This window comes from Fusarium falciforme, chromosome 7 (assembly GCF_026873545.1).
Source record: "Fusarium falciforme chromosome 7, complete sequence".
Lineage (NCBI taxonomy): Eukaryota > Fungi > Ascomycota > Sordariomycetes > Hypocreales > Nectriaceae > Fusarium > Fusarium falciforme.
This window is the reverse complement of record NC_070550.1, coordinates 1,909,385-1,928,860: the sequence shown is the minus strand read 5'-3', so window position 1 is coordinate 1,928,860 and position 19,476 is coordinate 1,909,385. Positions and strand designations below refer to the sequence as shown.

Sequence of the window (19,476 nt, the reverse complement as noted above, 5' to 3'; positions counted from 1 at the left end):
ATCGGGGCCCTTATACAAAATAAATAGATCAGATCAAAGCCTGTCTAAAAACCTGTAAATCCAAAGTGAAATCGTCAAGTGAAAATTTATTACAACGCCACCGCGAGGCTCTCTAAACCTCCCACTTGGCCATGTACCAGTCAATCGCTTTGATGTGGGATTCGCCTCTCATTTCCCTAATCTCATGTCTTATTTTCACACAAGCCGCTTCTGTCGCTCGGATCAAACCATCCGGACCTGAACTATAAATCCAGACAGTGGCCTCTTTGGCTTGTCGCCCATCTGCAGGAAATGCGCTCGAAATGCGATCGAGGGTAAGAGACTGCCGGATCAGCTTGCCCGGGTCCATCCTGCCATCAGCGGAGCTGATATGAGTGATGAGTGTCAGATTCGGAACCGATGCCGCTGTTTCTTCTAGATGAAGCCACTCATTGACATTCGCTTGTTCTCTGTGCCGAAGAGCCCAGATAAAAGTGAATCTGCTGTTGGTATCCTGCGCTCGAAACCTCAACCACCAGGTGACGAGACTGTATACACCCGTGACTCCAGTCCCACCCACAACACAGATAATGTGAGAAGCTTGTTGGAATTTTGTGTCTCGCGGCTCATACGGACCCTCCAGTCGCACTTCTAACGTGGTAAAGTCATTTGGATGGGGAATCAACGCCCCGACCTTCCATGTCCACTCCTTTTGACTCTTCTTTGATGCTTTGCCTGCCCTTTGAAAGAGAAAGACCGGTCCTGAGGTACTGGAAGCTGGGACGGCCGCTGTGAAGGCGTGGTTCTGAAGCTTGCTGACCGAGGGAATGTTGATGTAGTAGGTTTTGAGAGGAGTGAGAGACGACATGCCGGTTTCGGCGTGAGACTCCGGGATTTCATCATAGTTTTTCATGCAACGGGTAACAACAGGAAGCGACAGCCTGTACCAGCCTTCTCCCGCGTTCTCCAACGTCGCGTTGATCTTTTCATGCAACCCGCCGCCTTCTCCACGGAATAGTCGATAAGCCCAATCGACAACCCACAGGCACAGGCCAGGCAACAGAAGGTAAAAGTCGGTGCTAGCGTGTATACTGGCCCCAACGAAGATGAGAATACTACACATGACGTGGGTGTAATAGAAGAAGTTGTAGCTGCGTCTTCGGATCCAAGCAGAGGCGGTAATCGTGATGATGATAATGACGACAAATGCAGCCGCTCCGTTGTAGGTGGTGGTGGTGTACCACCCGCTCCGTCCTTCGCTATCTTTAAGGGTCATGGTCGGATTTCCGGTACTAAAGGCCTTGTTTTTCCTCTCGTCGTCGTCGCTGGAAGGGTCGAGCGCATACATCTAGGGTTGGGATCAGCATATTGAGGACATCATGAGTTCTAATCGGAGGGAGACGTACAGCGTAAGCAACTCCGTGAGCCGCCACTACCAGCAAGAAGAGGTACCCAACCACTTTATGAGCGAACCGCAACGTGCTCTGATGTAACTTGAAGGCTCGCCCCACCAAGTTGTTCCTCGAGACTGGTATGATCAACAGGCCCAGGAGAATATCGGCGTAGTGTCCTGTTACGCCAGTGACAGTGAGACGAATCTTGGCAGAGTCCCAGTCCAAAGGATCAGTTCTGTCGCCCCAATATTTCCAGAGAGCGGGCCACCAGAGGGCAGCCGTAGCCAGTGTGACCGCAGCGATGAATATTGTGGTGGCAACGCCCCCAAAAGTGACATACTTGCGAAGAAGAGGAAGCTCAGCTGAAGACCGATGACTACTCAGAGCATGAAGAGAGCGAGATGATGACCGCAGGTAGAGTGCAAAACCCAGGACCAGGAGCATGCCGTAGAATATGGCCAAGTGATACTTTGTTTCTTTGTCGAGGTAGTCTTCAGGGCATACAGTAGCGTAACACGGCGCATAGGTCAGACCGATTGTGACTGCCCCAAGTACGACGGGGACGAGGAAGACAGCGAGACTTGGGATAAGACGCGACATGGCGACGGAAAGAATGGATGGAGAAGGCGGTCAAAGATCGAGATCGTAGTTGAAGAAAATGGGATTGTTTGCTGAGTTTGTGTTGGACGCCAGAAAGAAGTGCAGACAACACTTCCTTATCTATTGAACGAGAACTTCCAACTCTCAAGAGCATCAGGGACAGTGAATCGATCTTTCTATAATTAGATCATGTAATCTTCGATACACCAAGACTTGAAAAACTCAAAGTGACGCGTATCCGCGTGGTCCACGAGGCGCAGGCATCCATTGCTTCTATCCAAGAGTCTCATTCGGTACTGGAGCCTCAAATCATGTCTGACAGGGGCTTCGCAAGCCGTTCTTGGCATCCAAACGTCGGGCATTTGGAGTTCGGACATAAACGACTGGGCATATCAATCAAGCTTGTTTGGATGCTTAAACGGCTGAGGTCCAATGAGGTGGCGGTAGTGGGTCCGGCCTCGGGGTATTGGACCGACGACCGAAGACCGATGCCGACTGGATGATTTCCTATTTTGGAAATGTTCCAGAGGCTCATTTTATTTGGTGAAAAGATCTTGATCAATGTCATGCGTGTAAGAAATACTTGCAAGGGTACCTAGCCTTGTTTTCGTAAGGCAGACATGCCATGCCTTCGCTGCGGAGCCCCTACTTCAGCGTCACTCGGCCATGGTTACGCAGCGATCCGGTATCATTCAAGCCTCCAGAGATAGCATGCAGCAGAAGCTGACTGACCTGAAGCCAAGAGGCTTGAGCCTCGTCACACGTGCGCTCGAGGTTAACCCTCAGCTGCTCACAAAGGCCTCACATCTAACTTTGACAGAGTTCATTTACATGACCAGGCACGATCTAGCCGGTAATTATTTTACTCTACCCATATTATATCTGATGAAACTATCTCATAGAGCGTAGCCGACGCTTGACCCATAGCTATCGAGACACCTCCTCCCCACTGCTCTTAGCTCCGCATCATGATCTGGACGGACAAAGTTCGCCCATTTAAGATGAAGAGGCCCTTGAAATTGGTCGATCACATGGAAGAGATCATCAAGGCCCAAAGGCTCCGATATCTTGGTTACCAGGGCATCGTAGCTGTCTTAACTCGCAGCTATTAGCAAAAACAACTATCCAGTGGGTGTTTAACTTTGTAGATAACTCACCTAACAGGATTTGAGCCAACTTCCATTGTCTTGCATGCTTCTGTAAAATGACCCGAAGAATGTCCTGTAGACGTGTGAGTTGGACTGACGATGATGGGTTCGAAATGCCGCTTGCTTTGTTGTGCAAGTGGAAAAGCACAAGTAGGCCCATCACGATGATGCAAAGTTCCGGGTCAACTGCGAAGACGCATTCCTTGTCCCAGTGGGAGATTATCTCGAATAGGCGATGGCAGGTCTCAAGATTTTCCCTCCAGTTCGCTTGAAACTGAGCTTCGTCAACTTGACGCCCGGGAAGGCCGAGCATCATCTGTGTTGACTGAAGCTTGAGGATAGTCAACAGACGGCAATGGTAGCTGGCCACTGATTCGCCACCAGCCACATCGCGCACCATCCGCAAGTAGTTGAAAGGCAGTGATAATCGAATGCCGCAGAGACAATCCTCTAACTCTGAGATTCTCTCCTGCGTTGGATAGCGAGGGTTTTGTCTACCACGGCGATGGACTGCTATGGCTTCTTTCAACAATGCGTTGACCGCGATATGAAGGCCGAAAATGTCCCTACCATTGACAGTGACAATCTCTTGAATCACCTTCCACAGATCGGCCTGGTCGGTAGGAATGAGTGTCTTGGCGCCATTTCGCGCGCTGGCTGTTGTTCTCGTCAAGTCTCCTCGCAACAACGCTGTGCCGATACTATCAGGCTGTATCTGGCTGGGGGTCGCTGTTGAGTAACTTAGGTGAGTGTCCAGCAGGTAAATGCTCCACCATACGTGGCGCCATTCTTCGGCAGCCGCTTCGCTCAAAAGGTCCCAACCAAAGGTCGACACATTAGACAGACTGTCGATCTGGTGGAGGCCAATGTGGTATGCCTTGCGAGCCAGATTTGAGATACAATCGTCGATCTTTTGGCCTTGGTACTGATAGAACCCATACCAAGCCAGAAGACAGGCGGCTCGCCACTCGTTGAGGGCATTGGGCTTGGAAATGCTCGAAGTCTCAGCGGTCGAGGACTCAACTAGGGAGCTTAGCGCAGCGTCGAGGTCCATGTGTAGGGTCGCCCCGGTGAGCTTAGCAGAGATGGCATATACGATCGATGCCAATCCCTCAGACACTTCTCCTCCTCTTAGCTGAGTGGGGAACGTGTGTAAAGGAAACAAGGGAAACGATGCGTTGACTGTAGATGCAAAGGTGTGGGCCCTGGTTTTAACGTCAGATTCAATCCAACAGTGCAAGTGGCATAGTTGCTTACAATTCATGACGGGCTTCTTCAGAAAGTTGCGAGGAGAATGTATTCAGGGTCTTGGCCGCATCGGATAATGTGTTTAGTGGTTGAGCCGTAGGATTGGGTTCTCCTGTGGCCTCTGGCGTAGATGCTATATGCCATGTTACACCGAAGCTTTCGTTTATGACAGTTATGTCCTGGGAGTCTGAAGAAGAAGCAGTAGGAGATGCCGCGGATGCTGGGCGGCCAGGTCGTCGACTTGAGCCCCTAATGGGTCCTGGTTTCTTTCGTGTTCGCGAATAGGAGCAAGTGTGGCCATATGCGTCGCAAGCTGAGCAGCAAGGTTGATTCAAATCACCTAGAAAGCCATATTCGTTAATAGATTGCTACCCGAGTAGGCGCTTTGAGGGGTTCATGCGGACATTTGATCTTTTGCCTGTACTGTGTTAGTTGATGCGCGAGATGCCAGCAAGCCCGACTCACCTAATACATCGATCGCAAACCCTGCTTCTTCTGCTTGAGGCCCAACGGACTGGGTTGGTTGACTGGATTGACGGCCTTGTCACATCAGGACCAGGATTGGACAAAGGAGCATCCATATCGAGACTCAAAGCTCGGTTCAACCTGATGGAGAGTGGGGGCGAAAAACTAAGATGATGAGACCCTTGTGGTCTAGAATACAGGGAGAAGCTAGGAGAACACTTCCTGCTCCTTGTGGTGTCGGAAGATCTCCATTTATGAATTATCCCGGTATACGAGTCTGTCAGCAAGCAGTGGCAGTGTTGGGACGGACCACGTAAGAATTATGTGGCTTTTGATTTGCAGATCGTGGGGCGGGATCTCCGGAGAGCGGAGTGTTGAGGTAAAGGCCGACACGGAGTTTCACCAAACGTCGGCCGGAATAGCCAAGCCAAAATATGAAATTAACGATTAATTGATGGAGTGTCTATGACTGTGCATAGCATATCTATCCATATTCCTTCCTATCCCTCCTATCTAGACCTCCTGCGCATCAATCACAGGCCTGGGGTCATCCTTCTTTCTGTTCAGCGACTGTGCTGGCATACCAGTGTACAAATCAAACAACTATACTGCTGCTGCGAAGTAGTGTCTCGATAATGTCATTGGACGCTTCGACAGTTTTGGGCATGACTCCTTTTGTCAATACGTTTACTTCAACGATGCAAAAGTATTATTATCTAGCCCCAGCTAGCTACGAGGCACTGATCGCAAACGAGGCACAAGTTCAGACGAGATTTAGGTTATATAGGTGCAAGCACAGCCTGTGTCTCTGCCGTAAATAGTCTAAAGTCTTCCCGAATCCACAGCTAATGTATCTAAGTAAGCGCAAGCAACCTTACGTAAGAAGAATGCTATTGTATCAGCTTGGGCAGTTGCTAAAACAACAGAAAGAATTTTAGGTTGGTGGCAATCATATATGGTGCATAGCGCTGTAGTTCATTTGCATCAAGTACACTTGCGACCTCGACATCCCGTAAAAATTGGACTTGCCAAGGCTGCAGAATGCCCCCTGTCACCTTGAGAGGCCCGGTACGCGGTTCATGGTAACAAGCCTGCAAATTAGAACAATTCCGTCCCACTATTCAGCCTTGATCAGAGATTCTGAGCTGGTTGTCGGGCCAGCTACTAGGACATGGAGGTATCGAGAGATGTTGGTTTGGAATCACAAGCATACGAGAGGTTGGAAAGGTGCAATGGCCCTACGGATTCTAGCCACCTTACAGGAACCACACTATTTTCCGCTCTTTGGACATTATCCCTTCAATTCAGCCTTATGGAGCTTGGATATGAGCAGTCAACTCCGTCCCTAACCGGCAATATCACGCCGGCTTCTGGAAATCTCCACATGCCGCTCTCCACTCAGTTTGCCGCCCGCTTGCTTAAGTGCCGTGGCTCGGATCGCCTCCCCGTTGTGGAAAAGCTAGCTGTTTTAGTGGCGGATATGGAGGCTCCAGCCCCGTTCATATCAATGCTGCGAAAGCCCTGTGTCTTGTATATCAAAGAGAGGCTCTGACAATGCTGAGCCATTGAAGGTTTCGCGTCTGAAGATGATCTGTAATGGGGGATAATTTGTCGTCCCTTGGTCAGCAATATCGCGGGACTTCTCGACGTGTCACCTTTGGGTTGGACAGCGTTTGTGGGAACAAGGCGAGTAAGGGATGTGATGAATGTGATTGTTCCGCGGCGAGCATGTCACTGCATCATACTTGTCGACTCGAGTAAACCTGTCGAAGCGAATGGATATCATGCGGTAGCAATAAACCTCAATTTGGCATCTGCGTGGCTTGGGGGACCCCTACTTTTGGCTGTAGTCAAATGACACATTGTCTGTTCTCCTTCTTCTAAGGTAGCTATTTCCCCTGACTTGGACATATTCTATGGGCTTTTATGCTCGAAAAACTCTATTTCAAGCGATGATACATCGCCCTCCTCGTGTTATTGGTTAACCCACATCCCGTTTCAAGACAGTTGCAATCACGGTCGCAATGGGCACTGTAGCAATGGGATACTGACATGAGAACCAATGACACATGACACAAGCCATCCTTCCATTGATGCAAGGCACAGAACCGTCTGCCAGCCACGTCGGCAATGGGCCAGAATCACCTCAACGCGTTCGGAAGAAGCCACGGCGGCTCAGTTATCTCGACGCGATCGGGAGCCTGGCCTATAAGAACAGTTGCTGCCCTTCTCGACACCAAGAGTCAGCCGCAACAACCCGAATCTCAGCAGCCTCATCGCAAAATTGGCCGTTGACCAACCTGTTAGTCTCCGTGGAAGCAAACACACAGTAGCTAATTTCGGGTACGGCAGGGACCGCAAGGCGTAGGTTTGCGCGCGGATGCCCCAAGTTGGAAACACTAGGGCGTCTCCCCCGCAAGCGAGTGCCCCTGAGCGACGATCGATCACTCGGGGGACGCTTCCGGCCCCGGAGCTAAAGAGTCAAAGCCCCACATGCCGGCTGCCGTATCGTCAAGTCCCCTTGTTTAGTTGACGGACTCGATGCATTCCGTCTGAAGATCTCGACGACTGCGCTTTCGCACGATTCTTAAAGCACAGGGTAGAGTTCATTATTCAAGCCTCTTCAGAAGACACATGCCATCTATGCGACCCTTCGTCAGTATCTGTCACCTCGCGATGCTCCCCTAACATTGTCCCTGCATACCTCGCACCAACCCCTTTTGCCAAGCACTCCGGTTCCCTACCTAAAGTGCAACATGAGGAGCGTGCGCACTAAAGTTTAACGCCTCCGCATGGTCTCGGGGGCCATTGAACCGACCAGATCAAAGAGGTCAACTGCCCCGGTGTTACCCTTGCGATCGGCACCAGAGAACAAGGCGGACTGCTGCGGAGACCACCAGTTAGGTGTCTTTTCCCCTGGTTGATGACTGAGGGATGGGTGATGTGTTTGTGCTAAAGATCGTCATTCATGCACTAATGCCGGCACTTGTCAAGCCAACACAAGGCTCAAGACAGAACAAGACCATTACGTACAGTCCACAGATCGTGAACGGATTCTTCTGGGCCCTCTGGAGCTGCCAAGTCAACAAGTGGCTCCGACCGTTCCGTCTTCAAGACCGTTGGCCCTTGTCATAATATCATCCTCATGTTAGGCTATGGTAAGCCAAGTTCATTACTCTCATGGCTGATACGTTACCTAATCACCGTCTCAGATCGCCCAAAGACTGAAGCCACACAGACTGACAGTGACCTCTACCCATCTACACATACTGAGTCATGACTCTCCGACTCAGGCTCAACACTCCGCCGAGCCCAAACGCGTCGATCCCAGGGTTGTCATCTGCCGGATGCCCAATCGCAAGAAATGCGTGATGCCACTGAGCCTCCAAGGCACACAAAGATCCCATCTTCGGCGCCACTAGCGTTTGGAACCCGTGTACGAGTCGAAACGGAAACCATCCCCAGTGCAGCATCTGGCACAAGTTCGAAATAGCACCCCCATGTCCTGACTAGCAAGGCCGGACGATCGTCATCTTCCCCACCAAGGTCTAGAATGCGCCGCGGAAGGCGGGGGATCCCAGAATGTCAGCCCACTTCTTCATGAAAGACTCCCAGTGCTACACATCTTCAAGGTCTAGAGGCAAATCACCGTTGCAGCCAGGCAGCTGGGAAAGGTCTGCACACCAGCAAGATAGCGGCCAAGATGTAGGAACGGCTCGCTCCCCGCGATTTGCTAGTCGAATAGTACTACGCTATTCATTTGCATCAAGTTCACTAAACAGGGCCAGAGGGTTTGCTGATCTGGGGGGATCCTTGACACGGCTGTGACCTATATTCGAGCCTGATCCCTCAATATTTGCTTCATCTTCTTCCTGATTGATTCGGCAAGCGAGTATCCATTGTATTTCTTTCATTCTTTTTTATTTCGTCTTATATATTCCGTCGGGAATCAATCGAGCACGGCATCAAAGATCGCATTCCGACTTTACACTCTGCCAATCCTCATCCGAGGTTGATTCGACAACATGACCGGTTTTCTTATTCCCCCGTGGTACAAGAATGAGGTGCCGGGAGAGACAGAGATGAACATCGCCAGTGTCATCTTCGGGTTCAGCTTGGGTTCAGCCCTCTTCACAGCCTCACTCGCCTTCAAACAGTCTCTCGGAGCGCACAGGAGACAGAGACTATTCAGTGCTTACATTATCATGTGTTGGCTGGAATGGATTGGATGTAATTGTATGGGTCTTGTCACGTACATCTGGCTCAAGGGTGTCGTCCCGCCAAGGTTTGTCTCTTGTCCTCCAGGTCAACCTGCACTCGTTCCTTGGACGTCATCCTGATCTGACTCTCCTTCACTCAGTTTCTGGGTCTTTTTCTTCATCAGTAAGCAATTCAACCTGGAACTTTTCTTCCGATAAGGCGGTCTCTGACATGTCTACTTGCAGTCGTCTTCTGGAGCATGCAGATCCAGTTCATTTTACAGATCATCATCAACCGAATAGCCCTCTTGCTTCCCAGCAAGTCAGGTATCAACAAAATCAAGTGGGGAGTCGCCATCATCGTCAGCCTTATCAACCTGAGCGGTTTCTGCATTTGGATCCCGGCACGTCTACAGATCTCTCACCTGTACGAAGAAATCAACATCATCTGGGACCGAACTGAAAAGGCCGTTTTCTTGATTGTCGATCTTGGTCTCAACCTTTACTTTATCTATCTTGTTCGCTCGAGACTCATTGCTGGTGGTTTGACAAAGTATTGGCAACTCTTTCACTTCAACGTTGCCATGGTTTTTGTGTCGGTGACACTGGACTGTGTCTTGATGGGAGCCACGTTCCTCCCGAGTCCGGTCGTGTAAGCAACCTTGCTCAAATCCTGGCACCACTAAACTCACATCTACGCAGTTATGTCCAGTTCCATCAACTCACCTATCTCCTCAAGCTCTACATCGAGATGAACGTTGCCTCCCTCCTTGGCCACATTGTTAAGGGCGCAAAAGACCGCGATGGTACAAGGGCTGCGGATGGCCGATATGCACACAGGCCTCATGACGAAATCACTAATGTGAGGATGGCCACGTTGATCACGTCGAACCGAACAGGTCATGTCCGCCTTAATGACGATTCAGTTGGAGGAGAGTCATACAAGAGTGATGCTCAATGGGGTGGTATTCGCAAGCAGGTGGAGACTGAGATTGTCTATACCAATCCCGAGGATCACGATCTTAGTGAAGCAAGCTCTGAGACAAGGGTGCTTAAATAGACTCGGTTGACGGGAAGTGGGAGGGTAAAGGCGGGATGGATATGGCGTTACAACTTGTATGGTTCTCTAACCTAATTAATACATCACTGTTCAATCTACAAGTTCCTTCTCTTTCTTGAGAAAGTAGACATGCCGAGGAACAAAGGTGAAATGTCAGCAGAGTTGTCATTGAGAGGCGTCCTCCTGAGACCCGCCGGGGAAGCCCAAGCGGCTCGGAAAATTACCCGCCAGGTCCACCATTTTAAACACATTTCTTTCTTAATTCGACTTCCATCTTATCTTCTTATCATCACTTTGTGCCATGGCAAGTCTGTTACTACAGCCTGGACACCGCCAACTCGCAAGTACAAACATGGCCCAGGATCATGGCACCAAACCTGGGGCAAATGCAGGCAAGCCAGGAGTCCCGGTCACTTAAATACACATCGTCAGAGGAGCTTTCTCGGAGTGTCGGCCGTAGATAATACGTCTTCTTCTTTGATTGGCCATGGGGCCATGGGCCCAGACCAAGAACAAGTGGAGAGAACAGGCTTGGATGAGAGAAGAGTGTGTCATGGCGAGTCATGCGGGGGCCCGTTCTCCATTGGGCCCGCTCCTCATGCTTCTCCACATCGGAGAGCTCTCCGTTGTGTCTTCGCGCTCGGGAACCTTCCGTAATCCGTTCCCCGCATCAGAAGAACTCTTCTGATGCTGATTTGTGCTGACGTACATTATCCACTCAACAAGCGTGCAATCGGCTCACATTAATAACTCATAAGGTATGGGGTAGAGAATATTTGGCCCAGTCTCATGTTCTTGCTCTAGATGTCAAGTTGTGGCAGAACTGTGGATGGCTAGCTGGTGTGACAAAATGCTCCAGGCGACTCCCCGAGTAAGAAGGGACTTTCCCTTATGATAGCCATTGAATGAGATGTAGTGATTTAAACTATCAGCTTCGGTAACGGGTCCGGTGATAAAGCTCAAGGAATCGAAGTGCTGGATAAACAGTAGATAAGCTCTAGAGTGGTGTTACGAGCCTCTAGGGTAGCATCACTGGTGCGGAGAAGGGGAGCCCCAGGCAGGAGACGAGCACCCCAAGGAAGACATGGAAGACTTGAAGAACGAAATATAATCCCTGTAAGGCCCTCTTTGCTATCATTAGTTACTGATGCTTAGCCCTGTGGAGGTAATGTGTTTTCACAATCGCCAGGACCTCATTGGCAGGGATTTTAACGCTTGCATCTAGAACGCCCAACTGTGCCGGGTGAAAAGCTCCCTCGATAACAAGTCCAAGCTTCTTTTCATGACACTGTCAAATCCATATCGTACGTCAGTCTGACCACTGGTTAAAGACTGTGGGTATTTGATGATCCAGGACAATCACTTCCCCCCAGTACGAGTTACCCCAACCGACATGAGCCTTGATTGCCTGAGACCCCAACTCCAAGATCCCAGCATACCCAGTCACAACCGGTGAACAGGAATTCGTAGAGTGAAGCCAAGAACGGTTGGAGACGGTCGGGCTTTGTCCGAATCACGCGTTTGAAGACTTCAACCGTTCCTTGGCATCAGACGAACCAATCCAAGATAGAATAATTATGACCAACAAACCCCGCACGAGCTAATCCCCTCATTTGCCTTGCTTATCCCCTCATCCCTCACGGACCCCATGGGGCATTGCCCCATTTACCCCTTAATGCCTCCGCAATCGCATGTAACGTTACCTCTACGGTGGGTAATCACGTCAGGACCTCGGTTGTGGTCTGGGGTTTCTCCAGGCTTCTTCCAAGGCGAACGGATTCAACCATGACAAAGAGGAGGATAGCGCCTCTCCGCATTCGGCCCGTCATGCCTGTCACGTTGTCTCGAATGTAAGCCATCCCCAGACCAGTCTATTCCCCAAGTGGTCGAGAGCCCCGTCTCGGAGAGCTGTCCGTGGATTGAATCGCGGAGAAGCTTAGACTTTCGAGGGAGCCCAATCCGAATCAAGTGTTAGGCAAACCCACGAGTTGCCGTGTTGCCGAGTTGGCAGACGCGCACCTATCATTGCTCTGATAATTTTGGGGGAAGAAAGCGTTGACCACTTGAATGAGTCGACGTTCGTTTATGCAGAGTCCACTCCCCCAAACATGTGGAGAAGGTATCGAGAGGTATAATTATCTTGGCCGGCCGATACATTTTCTTGGCCTTGGCGATCCAAGCCTCTTGGCAACATTGGCAGTCTTCACAATGTCGCAAACTGTTCTAGAGAAACAAGATGACCTGGCCCTCGAGGGCAAGGCTGATGTCGACCACTCCGAGGTTCTCAAGAACTCGGATCTCATGAACGATGCCTTTGATGGCGAGAACCGCGAACATGAGTTGGGCGTGTGGGAGGCTACCAAGAAGCATCCTTGGGCTTGCTTCTGGGCATTCATTATGTGTTTCACGATTGTCAGTTTTCCCAATCGCAATCATGTCGATCTTTTCTCGATTCGCGATCGGTTCATGGCCCAAGATGAGTAGCAGCTAACCGTGCAACAGGTTATGGAGTCATTCGACATGTTCTTGAACGGCAACTTTGTCGCCCTCCCAGCTTTCCAGAAGCACTACGGTGTCTACGTTGAAGGATCCGGCTATACCATCCCGACAAAGTGGCAGAGTGCCCTGTTCCAAGCCGGTCAATGCGGTGCATTTGTCGGCGTCTTCATGGCTGGTCCCATCACCAACTATCTTGGATACCGCTGGACGACAATCTTGGGCTTGATGCTTATGAATGCTACGATTTTTGTCTCCTTCTTTGTGAGTACCTCTCCTGCTCCCTAGCTGAGGGCTCCGTCTAACCCGATGTTTCAAGGCCAACTCCCTCGCCCTTCTCGTGGTCGGACAAGCGCTGGAAGGTGTACCATGGGGTTTCTTCATCGCAAACGCACCCGCCTACGCCTCCGAGATTGTCCCTCTTGCCCTCCGAGGTGCCTGCACGGCAACTCTGCAGATGAGTTGGTCCATCGGCTCAATCATCGTCGCCGGTGCCACCTATGCCTACAACAAGCGCAACGACCAGTGGGCTTGGAGAGTCCCTCTGGCCCTGCAATGGGTCTTTCCCGTGAGTTTCTCCCCACACATCATAACATGGCCATGATGCTAACTCATCTAGACCCCCCTCCTGATCCTCGTCTTCCTCGCCCCCGAGTCCCCATGGTGGCTCATCCGCCGCGGCCGCAAGCAAGAAGCCCTCCGATCCATCGAGCGCCTCGGCACCGACTCCAAGGAACAGGCCCAAAAGTCTCTTGCCATGATGGAGCGTACCGTCGAGATCGAAGCACAGACTGGTGGTTCTCCCAGTCTTCTCGACCTTTTCAAGGGCACCGATTTGAGACGAACCATTATTACCTGCTTGATGTACGCGTCGCAGAACTTTGCTGGTAACTTGATTGCCAACCAGGCCACTTTCTTCTTTGAGCGTAAGTTACTCTCTTCAAAAACCTGCAAGTAAAACAGACAACTAATGCACCATACAGAAGCCGGAGTCGACTCCGACCGTGCCTTCCAGCTCAACCTGATCAACGCGTGCCTTCAGTTCATCGCCAACATCATCTCCTTGCCCGTCAGCGGTTGGTGGGGGCGTCGCACCATCTATCTCTGGGGCACAGCCGTCAACGTTACCCTGCTATTCCTCCTCGGCATCTGTGCCTCCATCCCGCAGAACAACGCGACCAATTACGCCCAGGCCGTTCTCGGCATCCTCATCTCCTTCGTCTACGCCGGAGCCCTGGGTCCCACCACATACACTGTCATTGCCGAGACATCTTCAGTCCGTCTTCGTGCTCTGAGCACCGGTGTCGGTCGTGCGGCTTACTACATTGCCGAGATCCCCATGATCTACCTGGCGTCGCAACTTCTCAACCCAACTGGATGGGATCTCGCTGGCAAGTGTGGATATGTCTGGGGAGGTACAGCCGTCGTGTGCTTCCTTTCGGCCTTCTTCTTCCTTCCTGAGCTCAAGGATCGCACGTATCGTGAGACAGATATCCTGTTCAACCGCAGGATTCCTGCCAGGAAGTTCAAGTCGACTGTCATTGATGTTAGAGACAACGAATAGAGTGTTGCTATCAAGAGTTGCACTTGTTTAATCTCCGGAAATAGATAAAGACATGCAGCGTTACAAATAGAACCAAATGTCATCTTTATTGTTCATATACCGTCGCCATCGTAACACCTTGTGAAACATTTCAGCCAAGCAACTGCGACATCAACTCATTAAGTAGGCTTTCCGATCAAGCTTTAACCCTGTTGTTATCCAGAGACGATTTTTTTCACCATCATGTTTCGTACTCTTCCACCCGGTCGTAAAAAACATGACACAACACAGTTGACTCCCTCAACCTGCCCATAAATTCTTACCTAAAGGCTATCAGATATTCTTTAGAAATAATTTTATAAATTTAGAAAATAAATTTATTATTATTTTATAAATTAAGTTCATACTTTACTTATTCCTAGGTTAGGTTTATTATTTCTGCCGGCTTGCGCCCTTTATCCTCTAAATATTAAATTGCACGTCAATGTAGTACAATTAAGCCGCTGTTTGGTTGTCAGTGTGGGTGGCCTGAAGGAGTGGGGACCGGCGGTATTTTATTAATGCCCTAGCATTTAAAAAGAGAAGAGAAAATTATAAGCTACCTAAATAAACAGAAAATATTATAGATAAACTTCCTGCGTATTTTTTAATAGCTTTCTCGTATTTTTTTTTTTTTTGTTCAGGATTCTACTTTTATGCATTTTGGTGGCGCTAGCTTGGCTTCGCACCGATTTCGGCGATGACACGAAAATCAGGGGCATATTGTCTCTACACACTCGCCGGCATCCGCAGTCACGTCACGTTTTGAGCCGAGATTAGATTCAATTCATTTTCAATTGTTTTTGCGACTAAACATCAAGGTATTCAAATTTTTATACCGCCAACCAGAGCAGTGTCAGTAGAGTCGATGCGTAAATACCCCCAGCACCCATGGCCAAAGCAGGCGCACTGCTAGCAGTATCCCAATACGTCTTTTGGTTCGGAGTCGCCTCGTAGCGATCCGTGTTGAAGGTCGAGTTTAGTGAGACGCTGCCCACAACGTCGCCCGACTCGAGAAGAATATGCGTATCGATCTCGAGATCTTTCAGGCCCTCTTGTGTCACAAAGATCTGGCGTCCACCTCTGATCCAGTCTCCATAACCTCCATAGCCCGTGTGCTGGCCGTAGCAGAGATTGATGCCGCTTCCGGTGATGTTCATGCCGGGAAGTTGATCGTCCCACTTGTAGCACCATGAATTTCCGTGATCGTGACCGTAAAAGAGTCCAATAACTCCTGGCGTCGAGACTAGAGCGCGCATAAAGGGCAGGTCCTGATCTCCATAATCACAGCTTCCGCTCTCACCTTCGGCACACCATCCATCGCCCTGCTGCACGACATCTTCCTCGTTGATGCCTGGCTGGGTGTTCTCGCCAGGGCCATCAGCTTGTTGCTGGAATACATAAGAGGCGTGAATCGGGATGTGGACGAACGCAAGGGATGGGATTTCCTTGCCGTATTCCTCGACTAGTTCGGCATTGGTTTCGTTGAACCATTCCACCACGCTCGAGTGTACCCAATTGTGCTGACGCCCACCCTGATAGTAGAAGCCTCCACGACTATCAAAGAACCAGAGGATCAGCTCAGGAGTGCAATCTCGAGTCGTCGTGCAATTGGATGCGTATACGGGAAGGTAGTAGTTGGTGGTGCCGGCATTCGTCCCATCAACCATCTTCTGGGTTCGAGAGCCGGTGAACCTTTGCTCGCGTTCCAAGATGTCATCTCCGTTGATGTTGAAGTTGTGATCGTGATTTCCGTATGTGGAAGCCCAGGTTAGGTTGCGTTCCACCAGCGGTGCGACGATCTGATCTATATAATGGGTGCTATTGTCGCGGTATGTGTCTTCGCCGTTTATGAGGTCTCCGTTGAACACGACTAGATCCGGCGTGCCAAAGTCAAGCACATCGCCTATGACCTTGGTCGATCGGCGATCAACGTCTGGACCTGATCCTGATGCATCTATTCATAGTTAGTAACACTGAACTTGAGTCAATGGGTATGTAAGAGACCTACCTGTTGCATAATGGAGGTCCGAGAACACGCAGATCTGGAAAGCTCCATCGTCGTTAAACTTTAGTGGCGGTAGGTCGTTGTTGTTTGATTGACGAGGAACAAGAGCTTGGCAGGGTAATACTGCAAAAGAAGCTATCAGGGCGCCAATTCGCAACATATCTAAGAAGCTTGATTAACAGCCGGTGAATTCTCCTTATCAGCTGTTCCTGATCAAGAGGCGACTGAGAATTCGGGAGGAGCGGGACGTAGCAATGCCAAGAATACAACACAAAGGAGAGACCATGATGAAAACGGGTGCAAAAAAGTATAAATACTCGAATTCATCGTGGGACAGTAACTGCACCAAGCCCTTGGCCGTCTCGGCCGACGATGTGGGATAGCAAGGCCAAGACCCCAGTTTTGTCAGCATAGTGCATATGTCCGCTAATTCCGCAAGGCGATGTGAGCTTGGCGACGACGGTAATTTGTCTTGCAAGGATTGCCACGCGTCAGTATCGTCTTGGCACCGGTAATTCACCTGCTAAGCATCTGTTACTGGATACTTTAATCCGTGCGGCTATCGATAGTCGCACAGAAGTACATTCTATGGCGCGAGTAGCATGCCCATTGGTTTGCATGACGCGCTCTCTCGATGGGCCAAGAGGTTGGTCTTTCTTGGCACCAGACAAAATGGGGCTCATCTCATCAATGACGCGCGGCCCGTCACACGATAAGAGTTTGAGGGTCAGATTGAAATCTGAGCAATGATTTAGAGTTACGCAGGGTTACATCGTCGGAGTTAGAATATTTCTAGGTCTCTCTACTCCGAACCCTGCTCATGCTCAGCCTGGGGAGTCGACGACTCGTCTGACATGATTCCATAACAAAGATGGCTTTCGAGTCAAGCCTGTCAAGGGCCGATTCTTCAATCGTCACAATGGGCAATGGCCCCGCCAGGACAAGAGTTCAAAAGCAGGTTTTCCGAGTATGGGCCAACACGCCAAGACGATAAAGCTTCTTGGCTTGGCGGCAATCACTGCTTATGTGTGCATTAGTTATCAATCGTTCGTTTTTTGCCAACACGTCTCGTCTATGTCCCTCCTAACAACCCAGGTTTCACTTTTTCTTCTTCGCCTTTGTCTTGTCCACCACATCCACCCACTTGGCATCGATCCCCCTCTTGGGCAGAATTTCTCCCACGAGAATTTTTCGCTGATCTCCCTGCACGACGATTTCCAACAGACCGGGCTTGGAGCCGCTGGCTTGCCCGACGCTTGCTGACCCAGCGCATTTCTTCTGCAGCTCGGGGGCCAGCAGCTGCGGATCGATGAAGAAGGGCTCGAGGTTGGAAATCTTGGTGACAACCTTGGTACCTGTTCGCTTTTCGATCGTGACGAGAACATGAGGCGGATGTCCTGCCTTGGGCTTTTGTTCGGACGCGGAATCTTTTCGCTTTATGACGTAGAAAGGCTGACAGAGATGAGAGTCTTCCAGCACCCGCTTCTGCAAGGCACTTCTGGAGATGCGTCCTGATGCGAGCGCTTGGCTGTCATCGTGGCTCGGATTGGATCCCAGAATGTTGTTCGCGAGGAACGGGTCCAGCTTGATGGTCGACGACCCTTGCCCTCCCAGTTCTGGCCGTTGCTCGATGTATGACTTGAGAGCGGCCGAGACTTGCTGCGCGGTGTAGAATTCCGTCTTGGATGGGAGCAATGTCGGCACAAGCTTAGGGGACAAGCGGTAGACGTTTTGGATCGTGATTGTCTGTCCCAAAGACACATCGGCAGAGGACGAGGCTTGTCCACTGCTCTGCTCTCCCGTCTTTGTTGGTTCAGAGCCCGCTGGCTTAGGCTTCGGCAAATTGTAAGGCCTGAATCCAGTGACAAGCTCGTCGTCAAAGTCGATGTCGAGAATAACCGTCTCTCCACCATTCCTGTCCTTAGACTTGACCAAGCCCAGCTTGTCCAGATGCTTGATGAATTTCTTGGCATTCTTCCACGACGTCTTCTTGATGATGTAGTACTGTGGATTCTGGGATCGGAGATATGGCTGGATCATGTTGGAGATGAGAAACGAGGGTTGGATAGGGAACACAAAGCCAAACTTGGGGCCTGAGTTTTCCGCCTTGGCTTTGTGGATAGCGTAGAGGAAGGCTTTTTGGAATGCCTCGTCGATCTCCTTTGTCGTGGGTTCATACTCTTCCTCCTCTGCTGTCTCCCTGTCGTCCTTGGGGCTTTCCTCAACTGGTGCTCCGTCGTCCGCTTCATGTCCGTCGTTCTCGTTGTCCTCCACGGACAGCTGTTCAACTCCTTCGACAAGCTGTGCTGTCAAACCTGGCCAACCCTCGATGCTTTCCGGCGGAGCCTGTCCTCCACTTCCCAGTGGCCTCCAGCTCCAAACTTCGTCCCCTGCCCAGTGCAGTGCTTTTACCGCAACACCCTTCTGCCCTCTGACGCTCGGTGGTAGGTTGCATATGTCGACCTGACATGTTCCAATCCACAAAGGCACCGTATCCTTCTGCATACCAGCGACAGCGACGACGGAACCTATTTTCGCCCTCGAGTCCCACTCAACGCTGGGTGCCTTGATGAGGCCAGGTATCATCAAGTCGGAGCCATGGGTGAGCTTCTCTTCAACGACAAAGTCCGGTGTGTGTAGCAGCGGCACAATATTGGGGTTATGCCAGAGTGTATAAACGGTCGGAATTAGCTTTGGGTTCTTCCCAAGCTGGAACCAAAGTATCCTCTCATCCTGCCCGGGGGATGCACCAACATAGATGGTGCCACTTATTTGAGCCAGGTTAGGTCCAGAGGATGTCGTAAACCGCGCAGAGGAGGTAGACTCTGGGAGGAGAGAGTTGCGTAGAGAAGAGAGCGTTTGTTGTGCGCCTGATGACGTATCATCCTCAGCTGATGACTGAGGGACCGGAATCTGATAGTCGCGAATGATCTGATCAGCGAGCTTGCGACGGTCTGAGGAGCGCAAGGGCGCCAGGTTCTTGATCTCGGGTTTCTTCTTGAACATGGTGAGGCCACGGTGTCGAACGCTATAGGGCTTAATTGTGTTAAGGGTTGCTCATGTTGGAGAGTGATGCCTGGGGGAGCGACCCCGCGGTAAAACTTGGCATCGCGCAGTCACGTGCCTAAGAACCATGAACTTACCCTGCACACCCACTTTTTTCTCTGTACCCTCCTCCCTCACGGAGGTCAAGACATAATAAACGGGACACCAGGACGGCAAAGATCTGGACGAATTCTTAGTAAAATTTAGGGTTAAATTTGTATAAATATATAAAGTAATATCATACTTTAATTA

General features: G+C 50.5%; 6 protein-coding genes across 6 annotated transcripts; 2 read left to right on the top strand and 4 right to left on the bottom strand.

Annotated features, from left to right (window-relative positions):
- Positions 1 to 112: 112 nt before the first annotated feature.
- NCS54_00919800 (Ferric oxidoreductase domain-containing protein) lies at positions 113 to 1,973 on the bottom strand (the record flags this gene model as incomplete). Its single annotated transcript, XM_053154553.1, has 2 exons — positions 113 to 1,327; positions 1,386 to 1,973. The coding sequence occupies 2 exons, from the start codon at positions 1,971 to 1,973 to the stop codon at positions 113 to 115; spliced, it is 1,803 nt and encodes a 600-aa protein (XP_053010528.1).
- An 896-nt stretch (positions 1,974 to 2,869) lies between these two features.
- NCS54_00919700 (Zn(2)-C6 fungal-type domain-containing protein) lies at positions 2,870 to 4,950 on the bottom strand (the record flags this gene model as incomplete). Its single annotated transcript, XM_053154552.1, has 5 exons — positions 2,870 to 3,066; positions 3,131 to 4,326; positions 4,379 to 4,709; positions 4,774 to 4,787; positions 4,835 to 4,950. 5 exons carry the CDS (start codon positions 4,948 to 4,950, stop codon positions 2,870 to 2,872), a joined length of 1,854 nt encoding a protein of 617 aa, XP_053010527.1.
- A 3,909-nt stretch (positions 4,951 to 8,859) lies between these two features.
- NCS54_00919600 (Hypothetical protein) lies at positions 8,860 to 10,093 on the top strand (the record flags this gene model as incomplete). The annotated part of the gene is made up of 4 exons (XM_053154551.1): positions 8,860 to 9,119; positions 9,195 to 9,217; positions 9,280 to 9,685; positions 9,736 to 10,093. 4 exons carry the CDS (start codon positions 8,860 to 8,862, stop codon positions 10,091 to 10,093), a joined length of 1,047 nt encoding a protein of 348 aa, XP_053010526.1.
- Positions 10,094 to 12,301: 2,208 nt separating this feature from the next.
- Positions 12,302 to 14,153, top strand: NCS54_00919500 (Hypothetical protein; the record flags this gene model as incomplete). The annotated part of the gene is made up of 5 exons (XM_053154550.1): positions 12,302 to 12,505; positions 12,596 to 12,853; positions 12,909 to 13,157; positions 13,209 to 13,515; positions 13,573 to 14,153. 5 exons carry the CDS (start codon positions 12,302 to 12,304, stop codon positions 14,151 to 14,153), a joined length of 1,599 nt encoding a protein of 532 aa, XP_053010525.1.
- Positions 14,154 to 15,004: 851 nt separating this feature from the next.
- On the bottom strand, positions 15,005 to 16,339 carry NCS54_00919400 (Metallophos domain-containing protein; the record flags this gene model as incomplete). The annotated part of the gene is made up of 2 exons (XM_053154549.1): positions 15,005 to 16,128; positions 16,183 to 16,339. The coding sequence occupies 2 exons, from the start codon at positions 16,337 to 16,339 to the stop codon at positions 15,005 to 15,007; spliced, it is 1,281 nt and encodes a 426-aa protein (XP_053010524.1).
- Positions 16,340 to 17,277: 938 nt separating this feature from the next.
- Positions 17,278 to 19,185, bottom strand: NCS54_00919300 (Translation machinery-associated protein 22; the record flags this gene model as incomplete). Its single annotated transcript, XM_053154548.1, has 1 exon — positions 17,278 to 19,185. One exon carries the CDS (start codon positions 19,183 to 19,185, stop codon positions 17,278 to 17,280), a length of 1,908 nt encoding a protein of 635 aa, XP_053010523.1.
- Between the last annotated feature and the right edge of the window lie 291 nt (positions 19,186 to 19,476).